At 44.3% G+C, this 24,195-nt stretch overlaps 3 protein-coding genes across 9 annotated transcripts in view; 1 reads left to right on the top strand and 2 right to left on the bottom strand.

The window, feature by feature from the left end:
- Window positions 1-122: 122 nt before the first annotated feature.
- Window positions 123-2,320, bottom strand: chtf8 (CTF8, chromosome transmission fidelity factor 8 homolog (S. cerevisiae)). 3 transcript variants are annotated; one of them, XM_042110362.1, is made up of 4 exons: window positions 2,247-2,320; window positions 1,906-1,958; window positions 1,572-1,689; window positions 123-777 (listed from the first exon to the last, which is right to left on the bottom strand). In XM_042110362.1, the coding sequence occupies exons 2-4, from the start codon at window positions 1,926-1,928 to the stop codon at window positions 544-546; spliced, it is 375 nt and encodes a 124-aa protein (XP_041966296.1). In that variant the 5' UTR covers window positions 1,929-1,958; window positions 2,247-2,320; the 3' UTR covers window positions 123-543. The 3 variants fall into 3 exon arrangements, with proteins under 3 accessions (XP_041966296.1, XP_041966295.1, XP_041966297.1); XM_042110361.1 differs by having other exon boundaries at window positions 2,139-2,281; XM_042110363.1 differs by having other exon boundaries at window positions 2,077-2,253.
- utp4 (UTP4 small subunit processome component) lies at window positions 2,298-12,072 on the top strand. Of its 2 annotated transcripts, XM_042110352.1 has the most exons (18): window positions 2,298-2,442; window positions 2,857-3,020; window positions 3,217-3,405; window positions 3,543-3,627; window positions 3,901-3,990; window positions 4,526-4,737; window positions 6,042-6,213; window positions 6,910-7,001; window positions 7,284-7,380; window positions 7,528-7,592; window positions 7,794-7,916; window positions 9,002-9,158; window positions 9,805-9,911; window positions 10,032-10,127; window positions 10,630-10,815; window positions 10,943-11,053; window positions 11,738-11,894; window positions 11,925-12,072. In XM_042110352.1, exons 1-17 carry the CDS (start codon window positions 2,403-2,405, stop codon window positions 11,852-11,854), a joined length of 2,103 nt encoding a protein of 700 aa, XP_041966286.1. In that variant the 5' UTR covers window positions 2,298-2,402; the 3' UTR covers window positions 11,855-11,894; window positions 11,925-12,072. The 2 variants fall into 2 exon arrangements, with proteins under 2 accessions (XP_041966286.1, XP_041966285.1); XM_042110351.1 differs by having other exon boundaries at window positions 11,738-12,072.
- Window positions 12,073-12,267: 195 nt separating this feature from the next.
- The window catches only part of wfdc1 (WAP four-disulfide core domain 1), a 15,253-nt gene continuing 3,325 nt past the window's right edge, over window positions 12,268-24,195 (bottom strand). For 2 of the 4 annotated variants that reach the window (XM_042110358.1, XM_042110357.1), the window contains 6 exons: window positions 16,431-16,626; window positions 14,918-15,001; window positions 14,667-14,807; window positions 14,333-14,383; window positions 13,857-13,916; window positions 12,268-13,518 (listed from right to left, as the gene is read on the bottom strand). In XM_042110358.1, the coding sequence (XP_041966292.1) occupies window positions 13,858-13,916; window positions 14,333-14,383; window positions 14,667-14,807; window positions 14,918-15,001; window positions 16,431-16,626 (531 nt within the window). In that variant the 3' untranslated portion in view covers window positions 12,268-13,518; window position 13,857. Of the gene's footprint in view, window positions 13,519-13,828; window positions 13,917-14,332; window positions 14,384-14,666; window positions 14,808-14,917; window positions 15,002-16,430; window positions 16,627-24,195 lie in introns of all 4 variants that reach the window. The other 2 variants (XM_042110359.1, XM_042110360.1) reach the window with 2 other exon arrangements.

The following is a 24,195-nucleotide window of genomic DNA, read 5'->3' as shown; positions in this document are numbered from 1 at the left end:
TTCTGTACGGCCCAATAACTGATGTTAGGCCACAAGTAAGTAACTGGGAATGACCGATCATGTAAAAAAAATCAAGTTTTCATGTGTAGATATTTAAATATGTAAGAAAGGGATTTCTAACATTTTTAAAAATCAATTTTAATTCAAACGGTGTTTATTTTTTCAGACAATATGATATCTGTAAAGCATTGTTTTTAAGAACAATAAATATTATCTGAATTCAGCTGCTTTAAACAATCTGTTCCTACTGCTCAAGGGCTTTTCACCCCCACCCCCTCCCTCCAGTAGTAAAATTGCTTTTCATGGCCATCTCTTTACTTTGCATTCTCTTGTATGGGCAGCTGAAAAATCACACAATGGAAGACCTCAATGGAGCTACTGGAGAAATCTCATGCTTGATCCATCTTCATCTAGGTCGATGTCAAGAGCACTGCCAAAGTGTCCAGACTGACAATCTGGCAGAGATCTAACGTTCACCCACCAGCCTCTGACCTTGTTGGGACTCCCCTGAGTCCACAGTCTCTGTCTGGCCGAGGCCATACGCTACACTTTCTTAGGCACATTGGTAATAATGGGTTTGGGTCGAGTCTTGAAGATCAGCTTCTTCTTGATGAGGGCGGTGACGGTGTATGTGGTAGGCCTGTCCTGATTGGTCTCCATGGCAACTTCCCCGCCCTGCGGAAGGCCGGAGCGTTTCATCAGGACAGCGAAGGGTTTCTCCAGCTTCACCTGCTTCCCATAGAGGATATGATGGCCCACGATGAGGATGGGAACGCCCTGGGGGAGGAATACAAGCATGAAACACACACACACACACACACACACACACACACACACACACACGTAACGGTGGCCAGCTGGTACATAGTTGTGCAGTATGTGCGTTGTGTAAACCTCCATCCTGACGCCTTATGAGACGTGCTAGTGAGAGAGCTAGCAGCTTGGGCTTTTAACTCAATTGCTAGCGCACTTGACTCCTGATCCAAGGTGCTGCAGTTTGCGGGTTTGAGTCCGGGCGAGTGTAGGGCAGCAGATTACATTGGTGCCAGGATCCGAATCGGGAGTAAGGTTTAGGGGATGAATATAACAAGCATCCAAATAACTTTTGTAGAAACTGTATATAGTTTACATCTTACTGATATTACTACTAATAATAAAAGGAAACATACACAAATGAAATGCTTTAAAGCAACACTAAAGAACTTTCCCTCTGTCGCACGCATGCTATTTGTTTATCCAGCACCGGCTTTGCAAATAACAATGTCCACAGAGTTCTATGGAAATGCAATGCCAGACAAGTTTACAACCTATGTGTGTATGATTTGTGGGGAAACAAACCCCTGACCTGTGAATTGCTTGTACCATGCTCTCCTAATAGACTGAGATGAGAAAGTTATAGTTTAGAATCTAGGTGATAATAATAATAATAATAATAATAATGTTATAATTATATAGCGGCTTTCTCAAACTCCAGGTCGCTTTACAAGAGATGTATGGATGTCTACTACTAATTCTGTAGTGGTCAGTACAATATAGTTCTCACCCATTGACTGTATAGAAAAAGTTCTCACCTCTTTGGTATAGTGCAAGTCTCCCATGATGCTCCCTGCCATACTGGTGTTGTGACGTGACACCACCTCCCCCTGGAGTTCCAGCAGCAACCACTCAGCAGGGCTGTCACCTAGGGCACTGAAACACAAACACACACACACAATAACTCATCTATATTAGTGCAGTCCTGCCTCATTAATCAATCCACATGTAAATTACTTGCTCCACTTTGAACATGAAACTAGGGCGTCTGATACAACATCTGAGACACATCAGCTTTGACATACTGTACTGAGGAGGTAACTGAATATTTCAATGTTTATCAATAACACAAAATGTGGAAAAAATGCTTACCTTGAGACGATGATTTGCACCATGCTGGGGTTTTAAGATCACAGACAGTCCGTCTACATATAGGAAAATACAACTGTTTGAATGTATTTGTATTTCTATAAAGAAGTCGTTGTCACACCGAATAAACAACCCAAAACAAAGCTAATGTTACCATCTAGTAAGCTAGCTAACCTCTGACATGTGCAATGACTTCTAATCGCCTTAACAAGAAGGAGACGGTAAAAAAATCTCACAGTGAAGTATTTCGATGACTTGTCGCTGATATGACCTTTTGGACCTTTCAAAATAATAACTTGAAACAAGCAAATAACATTGTTTACATGACATGCATGTCATCGTACCATCATCGAAAATGTAACAAGCAATTTCCCGCCAGCCTCTCGAACCAGACTCTACAGCTGCTTCCGGTTGGAACTTTACTTGGATTTCAGTTCCGGGTTGAAGGTTACCAACGTGGTACCCGTGCATCAACGTGTACACATTCGTAATGAAAGTTTATGATATTTACCGACAAAACTAAGAAAGGGACAGAAACAAGTAAGTGAATTTGTTAACCACAGGCATACACATGAACCTATGCAAAGCACTGTATTGTAATGTATTACTAGTGGCAGTGGATTTGAGCTCAACTAGCTTTTTAACTGCTATTTTTAGCCAGCTAACTGTTAGCTCTGGTAGTTGATGTGAGGACATCGTTGTCAGCACAATATTTTAATATAATCTAGATAGTAACGTATATTGAAATCACGCAAGTGTAACTGTTAGCTTGGCGGATTTTGATTTAGCTGTCACAGGTTTGAGAGCTGCTGGTCCAGATTTCTCCTAATCGCAGTGATGCTCAACTGTGCTACGGCAACTAACGTTACATTTATTCTAACGTTAACGTTAATCGGTGTGGCACTGGCAACAACATGCTCTACTAATGACCAATCCGTACTTATTTCATTACAGGAATAATGGGGGAGTTCAAAGTGCACAGAGTTCGGTTCTTTGACTATATGCCCAGCGGTATCAGGGCCATAGCTTTCAACCAGCAAACAGAGATTATGGCTGTTGCCAGACTCGATGGTTCAGTGGAAATCTTCAATTTCTCTGACCACTTATTTCAGGAAAAGGTAAGGCCTTATATGTTGATCACTATGTCTTAGCAACGCGAGTACTCGATAGAAGAGTACATCTAAAAAAATCTGGTTTACCGTTTACACGTGGGACTCGACAGCATGTGTGTAGGAAATCCTGATATCTTCAATTTTGAAGCCATGTTTCAGAGTATTTTTGCATAGCAGTCATCACTGTCCCCTCTTGTGACAGGTCATTCCGGGAAAAGAACAGCGGAGTATTGAAGCCCTTTGTTGGGTTGGGGAAAGACTGTTTAGTGCTGGCTTGAGTGGAGAAATAATCGAGTTTGACTTGCACAACTTGAGACCTAAGCTCACCATCGATGCCTATGGTGGACCCATCTGGACCATAACTGTCAATCCTCAAGGAACACATCTCGCGGTTAGTGTGTAATTGCGTCTGTGGACTTGGGTGTGGGTAACTCTTATGGATAACTCTTGAACATGTGATAAGATTGACTGGGCTATTCAGAGATTGCACCTTTTTGAATAGTCTCCTTGATTCTCCCCTTGTCGCAGGTGGGATGTGAAGATGGCACAGTGAAGCTGTTTGAGGTTCTGGAGGACGGAATCCAATTTGAGCGAAACTTAGACAGAAAGAAAGGTGAGCGAAATGAGCTGTGCTTTATCTCTGAGCTCTGCAAGCTTTAACTGAGGTTGTATTGTGATTTTTGAAATGAGTCCATGGAATGATGGTAGAGGGTAAAGCAAAATGTCTGCCATCATATTCAATGTACATATACCATGATGTCTCAATGCACCTCACATAGTAAACATATGTGTTAAACCATTTTGTGTTCCATATCAATACATATATTAAGTAATATTAATTGTAATTGTAATCAGGTTTATTCAGCCATGTTTCTTCTACCCACAGGGCGCATCTTGTCTCTGTGTTGGCATCCATCAGGCACTAAGATTGCCGCTGGGATGATGGACATGATCTGCATGTTTGACATCAAGACTGGTGAGGGTCCTGGAGCTCACAGTGAATATGATGATGGAATATAGTTCTGATGTGCAGACGTGTCGGAGTGTTTGTGTTTGAGTTCATTCCTTCTGTGTTTAAAAACCAACCAAAGTCATTTGGTGGGGTTGAACTTTTCACTAAGAAATCCACGGAATCATTTTAGATGCCATGGCTTACTCAAAGGATATAATTAGGAAGGCTGTCTGTGCCCATCAGTTACAGTTCTTTAGTCGCACATAGTCTGAGCTACAGCAAACAGATTATTTGAGCATCGCTGATGGCAGGCTCTTTTCTAGTGTTATTTGAAGTCTGTTGATGCAAACTAAGCATATTGCATTGTTTAAAACATTGTCGGACATTTAAAAAATATATGTCTTCTGAAAACAATTTTGAGGCTCGTGTTTGTGTGTGTGTGTGTGTGTGTGTGTGTGTGTGTGTGTGTGTGTGTGTGTGTGTGTGTATACGCACATAACGTTGACGTGTGTGTGTGTGTGTGTGTGTGTGTGTGCGTGCGCGGGCGCGGGCGCATCAGGTCATGCAATCCACAGGTTGCTTGTTGACAAGGCGCGGGGTGCCCCAAAGAACCAGGAGTGTGTGGTATGGAGTGTGGTCTACCTGGCAGACGACACAGTCATCAGCGGCGACTCGGCCGGCAGGGTGAAGGTGTGGGACGCGCACACAGGCACGCTCATCAAGAACCACGACGTCACCAAGTGGGACGTCCTGACACTCTCACTGTCACAGGTAAGCTACTGTCTATTGCCGCTTTCAGACCTAGGTGTAAGTCCGCATGTTCTGCGGATGTCAAATGGTTGGGCCGTATATCTGAACATAACCGGCTATTTGGATTTCCGAACTCAGCCGGCTCTTGCACTACTCCCCTCCTAGTATCTCCGACAGACATTATGTAAATGAGCTTGTGTCTGAACGAAGCGGAGATTCTGTTCATGTGCGTGTTCAACCATGCGGAGATTCTGTTCATATGCGTCGGTGTTGTTCACATATATGACCGCATAATGTCAGCATGTTAGCATCATATCTGAATCACCCGAAGGGTCGGACCTCCGTTTGACGAAGCTCCGCAAATACTGCGGAGGACGTGTCTGAAAGCAGCTTGTGTGTGTCTGTTTTGTTAGTCTGTGGCCCTAATCTGTGCCATGTCTAAAGTCTAATTAAAGCTTATTTAATAGGGAGGCTAATTTAATGACATGAGCAAGATCTTAAATGCAAACATTGGTGGATCAGCTCAATGCTCTCACACACTACACAACAGCTTTTGTTCATTCACAAGACCCTTTGCTCATCAAGTGACTTTGCACTGTGCCGATCATTTGAAATAGGACCCCCACTGTCACTCGGGGGACTGGCGGGTCGGATGTTTGTGCTAATGGCTTTTCCACATGGAGACGAGAGTAAATGGAAGGTGCCGAATGTTCCATGGCGTTTAAGCCCATATGTTATACACTGACTGATGGATTTCCACCTGTTTCAGTAATAAACGTTTTTAACTAGTTAACTAGTAAACACAATTCCATGTTGCTGTTTAACTTGCCGGAGATAGATGCAGTGAGTTTGCCCTCCTTGAAGCAGTGGATGATTTAGTTCTCAGGCTAAACATGATTTTTTAAGCAGCAACCCTTTTTTTATAGCCAGATGACAACAGGGCTACCTTTTTAAAACCCAGTGATATTTCTTTTCTTTTTTTGCCACAAAACAGAAATGGGATCACTGTAAGAATCGTAGGCCAGTATTATTTTGTGCTATACTGCCGAAAAATACATATCATTTCCCTGGTTTTTATTTGAGGCAGGCACTTATTCTACTGAAAGTGTCTTGTCTGCAAGGGATTATAAAGGGCCTGTGTTTATTGGAGACTCACTATTGTTTGAAGTTTTGCAGTAAAAGCAGTTCTGACGTTGTGCCATATGCCACATCATTCTGTGGTAGGCCATGGTATCACTAAATGGCTTATTCTTAGTTAAGGTAGGGGTGGAGAGACATTGTGCATGTTTTGAGTAAGTGTGTGTGTGTTTTATTTTGATTGGCAGGATGAGACCAGTCTTGTTGCTGGAACATCAGAGGGAACCGTAGTCCAGTTCCAGTTCCTGTCCACAGCTCTGGGGCAGGAGGACAAGGAGTGGGTCAGGACTAGAACTTTCAAGAACCATACGCATGATGTCAGGGCGGTGGCAGAAGCTGGGTCAGCCATCATTTCAGGAGGTTGGATCAGATTGCATTGCTTTTAATATTTAAGATGAAACTAAATAAGACAATGTAATAATAGAATTGTCTATTTGAGTAACACTTCACTTGGATAATGTGTCTACAGTCTTTACAGGTGGTTTGTTAGAATTTAAGTTTAGTCTCCAAAATTGTTGTTGAACAATTACTGAACATCACTATAACCAAAGCCAACCCCTAACCTTAACCATAAGTTGTTGTTAACAGTGTGTCAACAATCTGAGCATCTGTAGATAGTCTATAGGAGAGTTATAGGAGTTATATAGGAGTTATGTGTGAGTGTGGATTGATCTATGGTGTAGGTAGGTCTATACAAAGTACGTCATAGAGTACTGGTAAGTTCAACCTTCAAAAATGAACAAAATGTATGATTCCGGGAACTGTCGAAGGTCATGTATTCACAAGCAATGCGAAAAAATATTGGTGATATTTCTACTTGCGATGTGTCAGACAAACTGATGCCAACTCTTCTCTTAAATTTTTCTCAAACTCGAGCAAAAGTAGTTTATTCACCTGTGTATCGTATATCAATATCATAAGGAAAGCATTGTGATGCTAACCTGTGATTCCCACCTCTAATGTTTGAGTGTTGCTAAGACCTATGCTCTCTTCTCTCTCTTCACGTGATTACCTGTCATGTGCTGACCTGTCTCCCTCTGTCTCTCGGTCTCTCAGGTATGGACACCCAGCTGGTAGTGAGACCTCTCTTAGAGAAGCATGATGTCAAGTCTCAGGCCTCTGCGTTACGCAAAGTCCAGTTCCCACACGTAAGTCTGGCCTCAATGACCTCCCCCATCACATGCAGTGAAGATTACTGATGGCATCAACACACGGTTTAGGCACCATACCGATTAATCATACACACAGCACAGATTACAGAATGTCATAATTACAGTTCACATTTCTGGCTCAGATTACTGTTTTTCATAGTTAACCAGTATAATGGTCTTCAGAATTACTCGGATGCTGACTAGCTCTACAACAGATTGATGGATTGAAAATGGTTTTATTCACTGCTGGTTGTTATTTTTCTTTCTCTCTCTCTGTAGCGGCGGTTGGTGTCTTGTGCTAAGAAGGCTCAGCTCGTCTTGTTCCAGTATCCCTCCCATCTGGAGCTGTGGAGGCTAGGAGAGAGTGAAGGACATGGTAAACACAAACATATGGAACACAAAACAAGATTTGTAATCCCCCCCCCCCCCCCCCAGTCATCATCTCTGGATATTCATAAGCTCTTGTTGGCGGATGTTTAAATTTAAAGGCATAGTTTAACAGTGATACTTCCTCTTATGTCAGGAACTCCAGGTGATAAGTTGCCAGTTCAGAGGAACCCAGAGAAACTTCTTCAGTTGAAGACCAAGGTGTGTGAGCTGACATTTTCTTAATGCACTATGTCCTGTAGTCAGCTGTAACAATGGTAGTGTGTCAAAGTGACTATGTAGAGATTAAATGAGTGATTAAAGTGTGGGGAGATAGTGTAATGGTACACTAAGATCATAAACTCTAAGCTACTATGTGCCGTGTCAGTGTGAGCTGTAACCTTGTGCTGTTTGTGTCTGTAGGGAGAGGAGCATATCTGCTGTAGTGCGGTGTCCCCATGCGGAGGATGGCTGGCCTACTCGACCACTTCCAGTTTACGCCTGTACAAAGTACAGCATGAGAACAACAACATCAGCATCACCAAGGTATACATTACTAAGGTACACTGTTATGGATATGTACTGTGTAGAACATCAGCATCACCAAGCTATACATTACTAAGGCACACTGTTACTATGGATATGTACTATATAGAACATCAGCATCACCAAGCTATACATTACTAAGGCACACTGTTACTATGGATGTCTACTGTATGTATAGAACATCTCGTATGCACACGTATACAACATGAGAACCTCAGCATCACCAAGAAAAATGTTACTATGACATACTGAAACTATGGATATGTACTATATGTATAGAACATATGCACATGTATTTGTATGTAACATCTGTTCCCATTTGGTGTGACATACAGTCTCTCACTTTCAGACAAGAGGCTTCGAAGAGGGAATGTGCTGAAAATGTTTTCAGAATTTCTGAAATTCAGGGGTAGATTTCTCTTGGCTTGTTGTCTGTTGGCCCCCATACTCACTGTTGTTACATTGGTAGAGCTAAGCCTATCTGCAGGAAAAGATATTAGCATCTAATGATCTTTGTCAAATGGACCCTGAGCAGGGCACTTTACTGTTGTTTACAACTCCTCTGTCCAGTTCAGGGATTAAGCTCAAAGAGCCACTTTAGTTCTCTAGTTCTCCGGGGAGAACTTTCCTGCCAGAACCAAAATGAGCCCAATTAGACTTGGCCCCTCCACTCCTGTTGTTTAGGAACTGAATACAGAAAAAAAGGCTTTGCATGAAAGGAGCTCTTGGACGAGTTTGTAAGCTGTATTTCTCTGAGTAGCCAATAGATGGCAGCAGGTCATTCCTCTTCTGTGAATGTGAAGGAGCAGTATGTACAGTGTTTTCTGTCATATGTTTGTGACTGCAAGTCATTGATGACAATTGCTGTCACATACATTTGACAGTTGAGGGAAAGTCTGAGGAGAAAAATAAAAATGACTTCACTATGACTATTTTTGACTATGACTGATTTTTAAATTTGATTGTTTTTCTCTAATCAATCTCTCTCTCTCTCTCTCTCTCTCTCTCTCTCTCTCTCTCTCTCTCTCTCTCTCTCTCTCTCTCTCTCTCTCTCTCTCTCTCTCTCTCTCTCTCTGCTCCATCAGATGTCTAAGCTCCCTAAAGTTCTGCACTGGGCCCACCAGCTGTGCTTCTCTGCCGACTCATCCCAGCTGTTTGCTGCTTCGGCGAGCTCCTCCGTCCATGTGGTCTCCCTCAGTGCTAACAGCTGCAAACACAAACACACCTTTAAGCCCAAGACAGGTGAGCGGAAAATCACGTGCTCAATGCTCATGGTCGCGACCATGGGGAGGAGACGTCAAGGAAAAGCCCATTTGTTTTAGTTTCATAGTCTGGACCTTTAACAAGAGGGTGTCAAGGAAAATGGTGCACATCTCGTATTCACTGTAGAGTCGAGACTTTGATGTGGGATATATAAAATATGTATACAAAAACAAGTTCCATTAGTTTTTAAAAAGTTCTATTATGAACTAGAGTATTTATTAAAGCGGTTTTATTCCTAAGAAGAGTGCCTTGGCGTCCTGCATGTTTTTTGAGATTTCCGTCTTCTTGCTAAAGAGCACCTTCTAGTTATAAATATATTTTTTACACCATCTGAACGCCACAGCCCTCCAGACCCTTCCACCTTGGTTTAAGTTACATAAAAACAACACTTACTGTTTACTATCTACACCCTTCTTCCTACTTCTCTAATTCAACATATGACACTATCGATGGCTATTGTAGACATGAATTTCCTTGAGCAATTTGTAACCTGTAATCGAGTACATTGCATAGTTAGATATTGTTATTAATATTTTGATTTACACCTTCATAGTTTAAAACATGATGTTTAGGTGGGTATATTGGTTTGATGTGGTCATCTCACCCGTTTATGTCCTTCCATCAGGTTCAACACAGCCCATACATCTACTCTCAGTTAGTGCGGATGGTCAGTGGCTGGCCACAGCTAACAGTGACTGTGAAATCCATATCTATAGCCTGACCACACTCAAGGTGAGTTGTGAGCTGCAAGGCTTATGGAACTCATATTTTTTTTTGCTGGCAAGAAGATGTTGTCTTTGAGATGTTATCTTGGATGCTGATTGGCTAACTGTTGAGTCTCTCTTGTTTCAGAGCCACTGCAAAGTGCCTGTGTACAGGTCAGGGGTCAGCGCCATGGCGATTCACCCAACCACAAACAACCTGTTTATGGCGCATGCAGATCAACAGGTAGACCCTTCTCCATCAAAATCAGACAGACTCCTTGCTTGCATTTACAGTCCTCCTCAATTGTCCTCCTGCTTAGTACATTGACTGTCTGACATTGCCCTTGCATTTTGTACCTGACTGAACTGACCTGCTGTACAGTTAGTTAGTTGCACACTGACTCCTGATTGATCTGATCAGTAGCGTTTTAATGACTGATTTAAAGGGGGCGTGCTCAATTCAGGGGTTCGTTCAAGTTATGCACGCAAAGGGGAGGGTTGCTCATAGCAGGCTCAAGATCTTCTGTTCTATGAGATACAGTATGTCAGATGGGTAAAGGTTTACTGCTGACATGGTGATTTTAAAAAAAATAAGAGAAATAGAAAGTTGAATTTGAACCTGTTGTGAAAGCAATACGTAAACTGCGCATAATCTGCTAAACCTTAACTTAGTTTGAGAGCTGATTCATGGAATAGGTGTTAATGTGTCGGTGTGTCTGTGGTGCCTGTGCTTTCGTTGTCTGCAGGTGTTTGAGTTCTCCATTGAGCAGAAGCAGTACACCGACTGGAGTCGGCAGGTGCAGAGGGTCGGGTTGCATTTCAAATGGCTGGAGCGGGACACGCCTGTCACCAGTGTGACCTTTAACCCCCGAAACCCTGCCCACATCATCCTGCATGACATGTACATGTTCTGTGTCATTGACCAAAGCCTGGTAAGAGCCACGAGCCCCCTCTCTTGCCGTGTACCAGCATGTAGCCACGTGTGGATGTGAGTGTGTTTTGTCTGTTTTTTTTTTTTTTGGTGATGCCACTAACACCCTTGTTTCCGTGTGCTTTCAGCCTCTTCCTCAAAAGTACAGCCAGCTCTATAACCAGCTCACCCTAAAGAGTATGCCGGAGCAGGAGAGACGGGAGCACTGCCACGCCTTCAAAGTCTGCAAACTCTTCCAGGTGAGATGGCAGCGCCCACTGGTTGCTGCAGTACATTTTCCTTCCACCAGAGGGTGCTCTTGCACAGCGTACATAGAGTGACTGATGTATAAGTAGTATATATACTCTTTTGATCCCGTGAGGGAAATTTAGTCTCTGCATTTATCCCAATCCGTGAATTAGTGAAACACACTGCACAAAGTGAACACACAGTGAGGTGAAGCACACACTAATCCCGGCGCAGTGAGCTGCCTGCAACAACAGCGGCGCTCGGGGAGCAGTGAGTGGTTAGGTGCCTTGCTCAAGGGCACTTCAGAGCAAGGCACCTAACACCTAACCTACCATTGACATGTGGTTCTGTCCACTAACATAAGCAGGAAATGGTAAACAAATGTTTTACTCTGAAATTAGTAGTGGACGTGTCATAGTGAACTGTCTGAGTTTTAAATATTTTTGGCATGGTGGTATGTCATAGTGCCTTAATTAAGACCTCTTTTTGGCTCATTGACTAGGATATGTTCATTTCAATGAATGAATAATGTGTGGGTAGTGGAAAAAGAATTGATGAAATAATGCTATGGGCAGCTGACTTGATGATGGCTTTATATCAGGCGTCAGACTCTGAAAAGGAAGGATACCATAAAATATGCCTTAGCTTGTGTGTGTGTTAACATCAGTATTGTGTGTGTGTGTGTCTCCACTCAGCCCCTGATGTGTGTGGACATGATGGAGGATCACTCCCTGGTGGTGGTAGAGCGCTCCCTGCTGGACATCACGGCGAAACTCCCGGCGCCAGTCAAACAGAAGAAGTTTGCCACTTAAGAGAGTACCCCTGTGTGTGTGCGTGTGTGTGTGTGTGTGTTTGTGTGTGTATGAGTATTCCTGTGTGCGTGTTTGAGTGTATACGAGTATTCCTGTGTGTGTGTGTGTGTGTGAGAGAGAGTATTCTTTTGTGTGAGCGTTTGTGTGGGTGATTTCTGCCTTGCTTTGTAATGAGTTTTACATAGTATACAGTAATAAATGACCTATTTACTGTAAAAGTTACCATTTTGTCTCTTCTTGTCACCATACATTGCCATGTCTTCAGGTATAATGGCATGGCAGTGCTTTTAGTCAAATGGAACATTGTTGCATTTTTACCTTTAAAAAGCAACTGGAAGCACACGTGATGTTCCTAATGAGGTAAAAAGAATCAAATTGAATTGAAAATGAAGAAATGAGACTGAACACAAAGCTGTAAATAAATTCAGTACTTTTATTGTAAATTCCTGTCTGTAACAATGAACCACATAGTTTAGCATTCGTTCCGTTATTCGATTTGGAGTAAGTATTGTCCAGATGCAGCACCAGAGTAGCGACGGGTCTCGTAGAGGGCGGAGCCGCTCCTTGCAGCCTGTGCGTGGGTCATCTCAGAGAGAGAGAGAAGCCCCAGTAAGCTTAGAGCCTGAGATAGCTTATAGAGATGAGCCTCTGCACCCGACATGAGCTATGTCCTGTGAGCTTATCAATCTACTGTTTACCTTAGCACCATGATACAGGAGAGCGATGAAAATTGTTTGGTGGATACAAATTAGTTTTAATTACTTAAAAAATGAAAAAGTCAGATTTATAGGTGGTAGGTTATAATTTAGAGGTGTTTTGTTTTTAAATCTTTTTGCCCTTTTAATGTTAAGATGAAAGAGAGGATTTCAGACTGGCTCTCTGAAAGGGCCTATGATGGTGTCAGAGGTGAGTGTGTGTGTGTTTGTGCTACAGGTTAACCTCTGGCGTCTCTGTGGATCTGGACCTCACAGTTGTCCAAAGTCGTTTTCCTAAATTCCTCTGTGTGTGTGTGTGTCACTCTTCATCCTGTGACCCAGGAGGTCTTGCAAAGAAGTGAGAAATGCCACATGGTCCTCATTTCTTGCTGACCCACTCACACACTGGTCCAGGGCAGCGTGTGTGTGTGTGTGCGTCTCTTTTACAGTGTGATTATGTGAATGGAGGAATACTGGTCTTTGGAGTTGTGTAGAGCCTGCCTGTTTAACGTGTGTTAACCGACACACGTGTTCCTGGTTTACAGCTAGGGTTGAGGATCAGGGAAAAGGTGCTTTTGTGTATTTTACATTTCCCAAGTCTAAACTGACAACTTTCTATCATGTTGCGATCTGTCTGTCTCTGAAGTTTGCTGCTCTGAGTGTGTGTGGTACTGAAACTTTGGTTTCAGCAGTGGCCCATACTGTTGGACTTTATGTGTTCTTTTTGTTTCGTTTTCGGCTTTTTTTTTTTTTAATTATTTGGCTATTGAAGAGGTAGCAGATGTTGAATTGTTGGTTGTTGTGTCCAGTAACTTGAGGTCAGACGGAGGAGATGTGGTCAGTACCAGAATGAGAGAGCAGGCCTGGGCTGCTTGATGCTGTCGAGCGGGTAGGATGTTTGGCATGTGGTGGCTCTGAGGAGAAGGAGCCTGAAGTCCACTTGGAGGAATGCAGAACCCTGGAACAGAACTGACGACAATGGGAACTTGATTAAAACCAGTATCTGTATAGGCATATTAACTTTGAGAGGGGTGTCTGCCTTCTGGGCTGGATGAAGTCACCCAAGGATTTAGATCTCAGGTCTGACCTGTAACTTTGGTCAGTTATATGTTATATTCAACTACTACAAAACATTTCATGAGGTCAATATATTTTTTTATCTCTACCTCTACAAAACAGAACAGACCATCACCTTTAAAGAAGAAATCACCCAAAAATATTACATTTGGAAGGTGTGAGTTACAACTGACATTCAATACATGGCAACAGGAAACTTTACCTTAAACTGCATAGCTGTGTCACCTCACCTTAACCCAGGTGTTTGTGGTGATGCTTCTCATAGGCCACTGCATTATTGGAGTTGCTCCCTAAAAGATAGAAGCAAGCACAGTATTACAACAAGCCAGTTAACCTAGTCCCTCGCAGCAGAAAAACTAATGTGTATACTGGCCACAAAGTGTCCTCCTGCTTGCCTTTAGTGAGGGATCTGAATGAAAGGACGTGTGAGTGTACATCAGACTTATGTATGTGTGGTTGAGTGAATAAGTGGGGTATTACATGCCACTGTTTGCACCCCATTTTTTTTGCTCAAAGGTACATGGTCCCTTTGTGAATTTATTTAGAAAAGGTACATAATGTTCCAGATATATGGACCCCAACTGTACCCTGAGAGTGTATGCTAACTGACTTCTGTGAAACAAACTGAGTTATGTTTCCTTACAGTAACATGCAACAGTATTGTACATGTTCAGTGTTTGTAATAACACAAAGGTGGTCTGCTCACCTAAGTAGTCCTTGTAATCTTTGAAATGCTTGTGTCTTAGGCTGCGTCCATCTAAACAGAGAATGTTGAATTGGTAAATACAGGGGTCTTGCAGGACGTGTCTTACAGAATCTAGGGGTCTATACGGAAGTCACTGTAATGTAATTGGCACAGGTGTCTGTAGGCACATTACCGGTATGTTGGATAGAGTTTGGTCATATTTGGTAGATACAGTGGTGAGTAGAGGACCGTGTCTGAGAGATACAGGTGCTAACTTGAGGAGGGTGTTGAATACAGGAGTGTGCGTGCGTGCGTGCGTGTATGTGCGTGTGTGAGCGCTGTCTGGTAGGCTGACCTGAGTTGCCTCGCTGCTTGATGCATTGGCCCCGGTTGGGGATGCCTGCGGCTGGGTTGCCAGAGTTGATGATGTGGCACTCGTACCCCGTGGGGCAGTGAAGGGGCTCATCGCCGTCCTCTGTGGTGCTGCAGGCCTCCGCTACACACACACACATTTTGTACAAATGAACACTCTCAGTATACTTATCTTATCACCAGACCGCCATCTGCCAATCCTATTTAAGTTAGGCCTATAATGTGGCTACTCACCCTGCAGAACTTCCTCTGGTCCGTCCAGCAACCATCCATTGCCTCCCAGCCAGCGAGGTTTGGGTTGCACTAGCCAGTCCAACACTGGCAACAAAAGACAGATTAGACTAGGATCTTTCACTGAAACTAAGCAGCTACTATTTTGTGTGTTTGTGTTGTGTGTGAGAATGTATGGTAGGGATACAAGTTCAAGCTGGGTCACCTTGAGAGACAATTGTGTATTAAGATGAATATTATATTAATAAACTGTAGCGTTTCACTAAGAGCCAGAGTTTCATGAACTGGTTTATTAACACAATCACCAACAGGCATTCAACACAGTGGCCAAGTCTGGTGGCGGAGTGGAGCTGAGGGACGAGTGGCGACAGCTGAGGACTGCTAGCACGCCCGCGCTGGACTGCTAGTAGTCCTCAGCTGTCGCCGCTCGTCCCTCAGCTCCACTCCGCAACCACCCTCAGGTCGCACACACCGCTTACACACACAAGGGCTGACCTCCACTGCTCCCTGGCCGCTCCACACCGTCGCGGATGCAACGCAGGTGCGACTGCGCTGCCGGGCCGTGCTATCCGACTCTGCACAATTAACTTTTTTTTCCCTTTTTTTTCCCTAAAAGACACCGGCCAACAAGAACAGGCCTCTTCCCTCACGGCGCCCCCAACACGCGGCCAAAAGTCCACACAATCACTTTTAGAGGGCCCCCACCCTCTGTCCAACCAAAAGTCAGCCAGCCGTTCAGGGTCCCAGTCAGGCACGAACCAGGCGAATCCCCCAAGGCTGCCACTCCACCTCGCAGCCTCGATCACCCCGGCAGCAAAGGGACCTCGCCTCGGGCACACCAGTAGCCTGGGCGTGGACTCCACCACCGGCCCAAGGTCCTCTTCCACCACGGCCGCGAAGGCCACCGCTACATGGTCAAGAAGCATGCAGCATCTCTCCCGGGCCAGGGGCAGCACCACTGTACTGTCCTCCATCAAACAAGACTTTGTTTTGTCTTCTGACACCCCTGTAACCTCATTAAGTCAAGAGCCAAAGTTTTGTTCAAGGTAAGCTCAATTACCAAGAACAAGGGCAGGGACTGAGATATTGAATACAGCAGCACACAGTAGGCACGTGAAACACACACACACTACTGGGGGTGGACGCAAGGATCACACATGAGGAAGAACTAAAAGGGTAACACGCTACACTAAAACACAGACATTAAAACAGTAAAATAAAGGCAATTACACACAAAACAACCCCACAGTTCTCCCCCGCATCCCAGCATGCACTGTAATACTGTCGTAGCACTTAGTGTAGGAGCACCGACGTTACAACACGTTACTATGAACTATTTGGCCAAAATGGCCTGTCCCTTTTCGAGTCTTACATGGTAGGCCTAGCCATTAATACAATACAGAGCCATGATATTCATAAACATGATTATATCTCTCTTGAGGTAATTTACAGAGCCCAGCTTGAATGTGTATCACTGCCATACATGAAAATGTAATAATTTATTCCATTTACGGACCTGGTGGCGGCTGCACAGACTCTAAGCACGCATAGATGCAGCCGTTATAGCAGCAGCGCTTGTGGCGCTCGCATTCGGAGTCCGAGCGGCAGCCGGGCACCTCGCACGCCAGCTCCGGCAGCATCTGTGGTGGTGGCGGGCACCTGTCATTCTTTTGGTACTGAGTGGATTGGGACTGGCTCGGATACTCATAGTCCTACAAGCACAAGGAAATAGAAAGGTCAGTCAACACTGTGTATCACATCTAAACTATACCTGATCGACAATCAAAGGCAGGACAATGCTTGAAAGTTGTCAAATATGCAGCCTAACCATCATATCAAAAGGAACGCATTCATATGTTTGTTTAGGCAGAGAACACATTATGAAGGCATTTGTTGATGACAAAGCATTAAAAGTTTATTTAGCTTTAAAGGTATAATCTTCTTCATAATTTATCGTCTGATAGTCCCTACTTCGGCCTGAAGATGGCGCTGTTTTCATCAACTCGAACTCGAACTTGTCCGGAGTTACATTCCTGAATGATTGTACACCAATTATTTATCATTTTGTCTGAGCTGCATGCCATCTGGCAAGTGAAGTTTTGAAGTCAAGACTCAGGGAATGGCTGTGTTTTTTAAAGATGGAGATGGAAAGGTAAAGCATATCCAACACAGACTCTCTCTTCAGTCTCTCACACTCGTCTCATAGCTTACATTGTGTCGGCCTACCTGAGTCTCTCTGGCATGCTTTCCCAGTGTTGTAAAACTGGGCTTTTACCGTGCCAGCAGATTGTTCTCTTGTGCAACATACACACACACACACACACACACACATTAATCAGATTTGTACTAGTGCCATGGTTGTTCTTTTATTCCCGGGTTCACAGACTTGAAAATATTTCCACGCTCAGAAGAGGTGAAGAGTTACCCATCAAAAATAAATAAATAAATAAATCTGCGTTCCCACGGAGACTGAGGCGCGGGGTCAAAGGTGAGGTCAGTAGATTTAGCCATGTTATCACTGTAAGCTGGTGAAGCAATGCGATAAAGGGTGCACTGTTCAGGAAGGTGATTGCATTCACACACACACACACACTCACACACACACATGCTCACTTATGCCTGCAGGCATAGAGAGAGTGGGGCGGGGGCTTACCACAAGGGTTGACCCAGGGGCCTCCCAGAAGGGTTTTGTGAGTAAAAGCTTCAACAGTTTTAAACTTAAAGGATAAATTCTTGCTAGTTCCAACAGCTAAAGTAGCCAGGCAGCTACAGTGCTACACTCTGGGCATGTCCGTGAGACCCCCCCATGTTCATGCCGCCAGAGTGTAGCGCTGCTGCCCGGTTGCTTTAACTGTTGAAACTAACAACTCGAGCTCGGCAAAATCGATTGTTTTTTTTTTTTTTTTTCTGTACCAACAGTACTCAGTGACCTCAAGAAACGAAGATCTATGTGAACAATCGCTGGATTTCTCCTTTAAAAGCAGAGGTGCATGCGTGCATGCGTGCATACGTGCGTGCATGCATTACTTTCATCAGTGAAGAGCAGATGTGTGCATATATCTGTCAGATCCACATTTGTGTGTGTGTGTGTGTGGGGGAAAGTGACAGATTATGTGTTTATTTCGCTTGGGGAGATGTTCTGTGTTCTCCTCCTCATACACAGATGTGTGTGTGTGTGTGTACAAGATTTTCACCTCACCTGAGAGGTATATTGCTTTCCCTCTAACACATCTGCTCAGGATCAATAAAAAAAAAAAAACACTCATGGTCAATACTGTAGTTTTTGTCCAATTTCATTTACCACACAGTGCCTTTTGCCATGCAGTTATGAAATGTTTTCACCTCTGGGTAAACTCCTTAAACTACAGCTAAACCATGAAACTGTGATATGAGGCTGTTTTCACACACACAGCTCCAGCCTGAGGGGTGGGTTCCCCTGCCTGTGGCTTGTATGCTGGCTGCTGAGGAGAATTCGGGAGACTGCACTGGATGCTTGGCACCCGGAGCTTACTTCTCCTCCTTTGGGCAACTTAACTTGGGCAATTAGATAATGGCTTTTGGGGGGACTGCACGCGATCCCTGAAAAATGGGGCTGTTTACTTGGCAGGCTAAGTGGCTTCATTTGCAAACCAACCGTTAAAATGAAAGCAAATGTTTGGCAAGGGGCATTGTGGCTAAGTGTGTGTGTGTGTGTGTGTGTACGTGGAAGTATGAATGCGTGTTGTCATAAATATAACAATCATGTGTGCACACAAACACACACACAAACACACAAACACTTACAGTGCACAGGGAAAACAATCCTCATTCTTTGTCAGACACACCAGTTCTCTGGGTGAATGCGAGCATTTGTTCTGGGTGAACTACAGTAATGACACTGGGGAGCTAACTTAATTTCTTTGCTCTGCCCGTAGGAAAGGGAGGATCTCCTTGGTGACTTAATGTAGATTAGTCTCCCCGCCTCGGTCTATGAGCCAACCCCACCCCTCGGCCCTTGCACGGGGAAAGCCATAAAGAATACCCAGACCCCAGCTCCTCTGCTATGGAAACACGATGGCTCTGGAGGTCTGAGGGCTCTTTTCATGGGACCTGGCCCCATCTGAGGCCTTTGGATGTGGGGTAGTTTCTCTGTGGATGTGGGTAGTTTCTCTGTGGATGTGGGGTAGTTTCTCATCACTTTATCTGGGATGGACTGGACAAACTGTTGGTATATGAGGGTGTATGAGCTGCCTTCACTGTGGTTCTGTGTCTTCACTGGTGCCTTTACCCAAAATATTATGTACATGCACACGGTCACAAACACACACATACACTTTAAAAACTGAAACAAAAGTAACACATGAATGAATAAATAAATGAATGAATGAATGAATGAATGAACACATGAATAAATGAAAGTATGAATGGAAGTTACTGTGCTGTCAGACCTTGTGTATGGAGCTGATATGTGCTGCACATTCATCTCCCATCTCTACTCATTGAGTGTTGCGTGTAAAAGCTGAAACTGCTTATTCTCAGTGAAGGTGAGTGCGGGCCAAGCTTGGGTGGAGTGCTGCAGGACCCGTGGTATGTCTGGATGGCACGCCTGCCTTCAACCCTGCTGTTTCTTATAAACATTATCCCCTTGGCTTGAGTCCCACAATCCAGAGAGACAGGAAGCTGTCGTATCCCCTTCCTCTATGTCTACATGCCAATGCAGTGCAGCACGGCGTGTCAGTATCTTCTTCTTCATGTGTGTGTCTGTGTCAATATGTTGTGGTTTTATTTGGTTCATATGTCTCTAAAGTACATCATATTTTTATAGGATGTACTTGAATGTACACCTAGTGTGTGTATGTGTACATGTGTGTATGTGTGTGTGTGCGTGCACACTTGTGTATTTTCCTGTGTACTATCAGTTCCGGAGTGTTATCAGTCTGGTGTGTGTGTTTGGATCTCTAGTGTTTATTTAAAGTTCCTGCTCTTTTCCTGCCAGGAGAATGAGATCCCCAAACAAGAGTTCCCTCTGAATGGACACCGAGTCCCAAGGCTCCTCAGTGCTCTTGGTGGGAGTACAGTGCAGAGCATTGCCTTCTGGGTGAGCTCTGCCTGGGGTTTCTCATGACTAATGCTTCCTCTATGTGCACTCAAGATCAGGGAACAATATTTGCGCTTATCTTAATTACGAGGGACCGTCACAGTTGTTATCAGAGGAAACGCAAATAGTTTTAGGTCAGTGTGCTCATTCACAAGTGAGATCAATGGCGATTGCAATGGTTGAGTAACAAGATGAAAGCATGCACACTGGAGACATGCACTCAGTACTTTGCAGTACATTCTGTACAGTTGAGTTTTACTGCGTAAACATATAATACTTTCTGACATTTGTTGGACATTCTTGGTATTTCTTGCCCTGGCAATGAACCATGGTTCTCCCGTGAAACCTCCGCTGAGGACGGTGCCTGTGCTCTGGAATTGGCTATCGGAAACGCTTTTATTGGCTCGATCGGATATTATTGGGAATGGCGGTGTAAACAGAGGGCTCAGTGGGAGCTCTTTAAGCGCTCTGCTTACACGTGTGAGAGTTGAAGTCGTCCTACAGGCTCAGGCAGAGGGGGGAAAAGAGAAACCCAAATGAACAAGTGGGCTTTCATCTGCATGTTTCCTCAGAGAGGGACAGCAGAGGGGTCCTCTGAACCTCTGCCACTATTTCCACTAAGGCCCAGTGCAGAGCCAGGGTCTGTTTTCAGTTTGGTCTGAGTTATGCACTCCCACATGATGCACACCTCCAATTAGAAGCAGAAAACTCACGCATCATCCATTGTGTGGCTTTGTCCCAAACTAATGATAATCAACCCATCCCCAAAGAGTAAGTTATTTGTGTACCCCCCCCCCAACCCACCCCTAGGACTGCTAGCCAGAACCACAGAAACCTCACCCCCCTCGACCACCTCCTGTTATCTACTCCCCCATTTTTGTGTTATGCTTGAGAATGCCCAGAGGGTGTAAAGCAATGGCTCTCTCAGCTCTGTGTCCGATTGGTCCTAATTGATTTCTGTCCCGCTCTGAACAAAGGGAGATACTCCACTGACTCACTGAACACCATCATCAGTCTGACTCTACCTCCATCTCTTCCCTCCTTCTCCTTCATCTCCTCCTGACCACGTCACTCTGTTCTGTCCATCCCTCCCCCCTTCCACTCTCCCTCCTCCAAAACCTCTGTACCGGTGCATCCGGTGAGGCAGGTCCACTCCAGAGGTCTGGCCAGCTGGTGCCCAGACAGACTTAATTTCCTGTTCCTGTGTAAGTGAGACTCACTGACTGAGTGACTGACAGTAGGCTATAGGGACCCCAGGGACCAAATGCTACCTTTCCTTATCAACAACACGACAACACGTTTATATTACATTTATATAGCGCTTTTCTCAACACTCAAAGCGCTTCACATGGAAAGGGGGAACCTCACTAACCACCACTAATGTGTAGCACCCACCTGGGTGATGCACGGCAGCCATTATGCGCCAGAACGCTCACCACACACCAGCTTGAGGTGGAGAGTGAGGGAGTGAATGAGCCAATTACAGTGGGGGATTATCAGCCTACTGGGGCTACATGCCCACCCAGTTTCATGTGCCCTGGAAATCATCCACCGAAACATTCCTGGAAAAGAAAAGTCTTTGACAAAACCTACATGACAGCGCTGCACTAGCTCTGAGTGTGGCGGCCATAACAAGAGTACAGTAGAACTCTTTTGTCCAGCTGAATGCGAGTGTGGTCATCTGACAGGGATTACCAATAAACTCCCAACCGAGCGGAAGGCACATGACCCACAGTCCGGAGCTAACCCTGACATACCTGGCCTCAAGACAGTGGAAAAACACTACACATCTGCCAGAAATATGCTCCTGCTCTTAGGATAGTGACTTGGAGAAGTGTAATGACTAGGAACTCTGAAGGACTCACTTTAAACTTAAAAATGACCTCATGTAACCTTCACATCAGGTCCAAGCTAGGACCTAGATAATGTACTGATCACCTGTATTTACAGGTAAGTGATACTGTTACCTGCTGTAGATGACTGGAGCTCAATGGGAACATGTGGAGTTTGAATCAGGCCATATATTTTTAGTGGTATAAAGCTGCAGACAGGAACTCTCCAGTCTGTTAAAAGCATAAGGACCAGAATAGCTACCCGTCAGAAGGTAATGTTTTGATGACTATGTGGAAGTGGAAATTGTTTTGTCCCTGGTGTGAGTCAGTGAGTGAGTGAGACAGAGAGAGAGAGACAAAGAGAGACAGAGAGAGAGAGGGAGGGAAAGAGAAGGGGAGAGGGTGGGAGGGAGAGACAGTGAGTAACATGGGAGAGTATGAGAGAGAAAGAGAGAGATTTAAGGAGTCTCACTGGTACATGAACATGTGGGTTGGGCTGAGCAAGTCTGCCTCAGGTGCTGCCGTGCAAACATCTGCAAACCACTTTATCTTTTAGAGCCCATCAAAGGCTCCATGGCACAGAGCGGAAAAGATAGGATGCTGAGGTTTCACTGTGTGTGTGTGTGGGGTTGCCTGTGGTTGGACACACAACCGCAAAACATGCCCAGGCACATGTCAGGAACACACGCCACACACTTCTGTGCGCGACTCAAAAACAGGTGTTCACCCCCCCCCCCCATCCTCTTGTGCTTGTGTTGTGTGTGCGTGTGTGTGCGTATTTCAGTGGGCAGCTGTGGTTGAGGTGGGCTGCTCTCGGTCATGCATGCATGCGTGGCTCTGGGCCACAAGAGCCAGACAGCTCCTGCTGCGGCTGCTGATTCTCTGCTCTCAGATAATGAGGGCTGGAACAAGGGGAGAATTACAGTGTACCTCCCACTCCCTAAACCACCAAAGAGCCAGTTACATAACTATGCATGTGGCCTCTGTGACTCTGCTTTGATTACGGATCTGCACCACTGACTGTTAAGTGTTTGTGTACTTCGTTTATATTAGAGTAATAGCTTATATGATAAGGTGTTAAAACCTCAAAGATCTCAGAACACACACACTGGTGAACGATGTTCATAAATGTGTCATGTTTTGTTTTCTTTGTTATTATGGGATTTTGAGTGTATGATCATATTTGTTTATGCATTTAGGATAAGGTTGCAACATAACATTATAGAACAGAATGAAACATAGAACTGTACATGTGAACATGTACATAGAATATAGAAACATAGGAACTTAGACATGTACATAGCACATAGGAAAAAAGTGAAGGGGTCTGGACTTTCTAAATGCTCCGTAACTGCCTTACAAGTCCCTCAGGACAAACCTGTCTACTCAATTCTTGGCGAGTTTAGTGAGTCTTAATACAAAACATACTTTTTGTGGGGTGTTTTGTTTTGTCAGCTGTTAATGCCTCCAAGATCCTGAGCTGAAAGACACCTGGCATGAGAAAATGGTGAATGGAGAGTGTGCTTTAGGTATGTGTCCGGAATGTTCCATTTGGGATCCGATCAGAGACTTTAATGAAAAGTTTCTGTGGCTCAACTTGTTAGGCAAGGTGCAAACAAGACCATGGCATGATCATAGTAACAAGACGTTCGTTCTCAGGATACAAACCTACACACACACACACACACACACACACACTGTTTCAAGGACTACGTTTACATGGAATTAATATTCCGCTATTGACCCAATTAAGACAATATTCTGAATAAGACATTGCCATGTAAACAGCATTTTCTGATTTACGTAATCCGAATAAGGTCATAGTCCGAATAAGAAATAATCGAATGAAAACATATGTAATAGGCCTACTGCGATCGTATCGCATTATTGAGGTGTGCATTATAACGTCCTATGATCATTTTTGGTGCAGAAACTTTTACAGAATCAACTGTCTTTGCTAGAAATAATTGGACTATGCTGTGCTACATATAAATGGGAATACGAATGGAATATTCTATCGACAAAGCACCTAAAACCCCATAATTGCATTATTGTCTTATTCTGAATAAGGTCAATAGACGGAATATTAATGTCCATGTAAACGTAGTCGTTGTTGCGGTGGCTCTGATCTCCTGCCTGCAGATGCCCAAATCGTTCCCCACCCCATAGGTCTGAGATGAAGAGGAGGACGAGAATGAGGGTGACGGGACTAGCACGAGTGGCACAAGTGGCAGCTTCCGCACCATATTTGGGCCCAAATGTCCATAGGGGGAGCCCAAGATCAATTTCGAAATTTCGACCCACGGTCATTTCCCGATCCCGCTCTCCAACTAATTTCCTGTGTGCTGTACTGTCCTACCTCAAGGCAAAAA

Source organism: Alosa sapidissima, chromosome 11 (assembly GCF_018492685.1).
Source record: "Alosa sapidissima isolate fAloSap1 chromosome 11, fAloSap1.pri, whole genome shotgun sequence".
NCBI lineage: Eukaryota > Metazoa > Chordata > Actinopteri > Clupeiformes > Clupeidae > Alosa > Alosa sapidissima.
The sequence above is the reverse complement of the archived record's forward strand: the minus strand, read 5'-3'. Positions and strand labels throughout refer to the sequence as shown.

Bases quoted from the DNA above. Each gene is read 5' to 3' on its own strand.
- chtf8 (XM_042110362.1), bottom strand. From the start codon at position 1,928: ATGGTGCAAATCATCGTCTCAAG. The intron at 1,690-1,905 runs GTAAGCATTTTT...TTTGTGTTTCAG, and splicing joins GTGCAAATCATCGTCTCAAG to TGCCCTAGGTGACAGCCCTG. The intron at 778-1,571 runs GTGAGAACTTTT...TTCCTCCCCCAG, and splicing joins ACTTGCACTATACCAAAGAG to GGCGTTCCCATCCTCATCGT.
- utp4 (XM_042110352.1), top strand. From the start codon at position 2,403: ATGATATTTACCGACAAAACTAAGAAAGGGACAGAAACAA. The intron at 3,021-3,216 runs GTAAGGCCTTAT...CTCTTGTGACAG, and splicing joins ACCACTTATTTCAGGAAAAG to GTCATTCCGGGAAAAGAACA. The intron at 10,128-10,629 runs GTAGACCCTTCT...CGTTGTCTGCAG, and splicing joins TGGCGCATGCAGATCAACAG to GTGTTTGAGTTCTCCATTGA.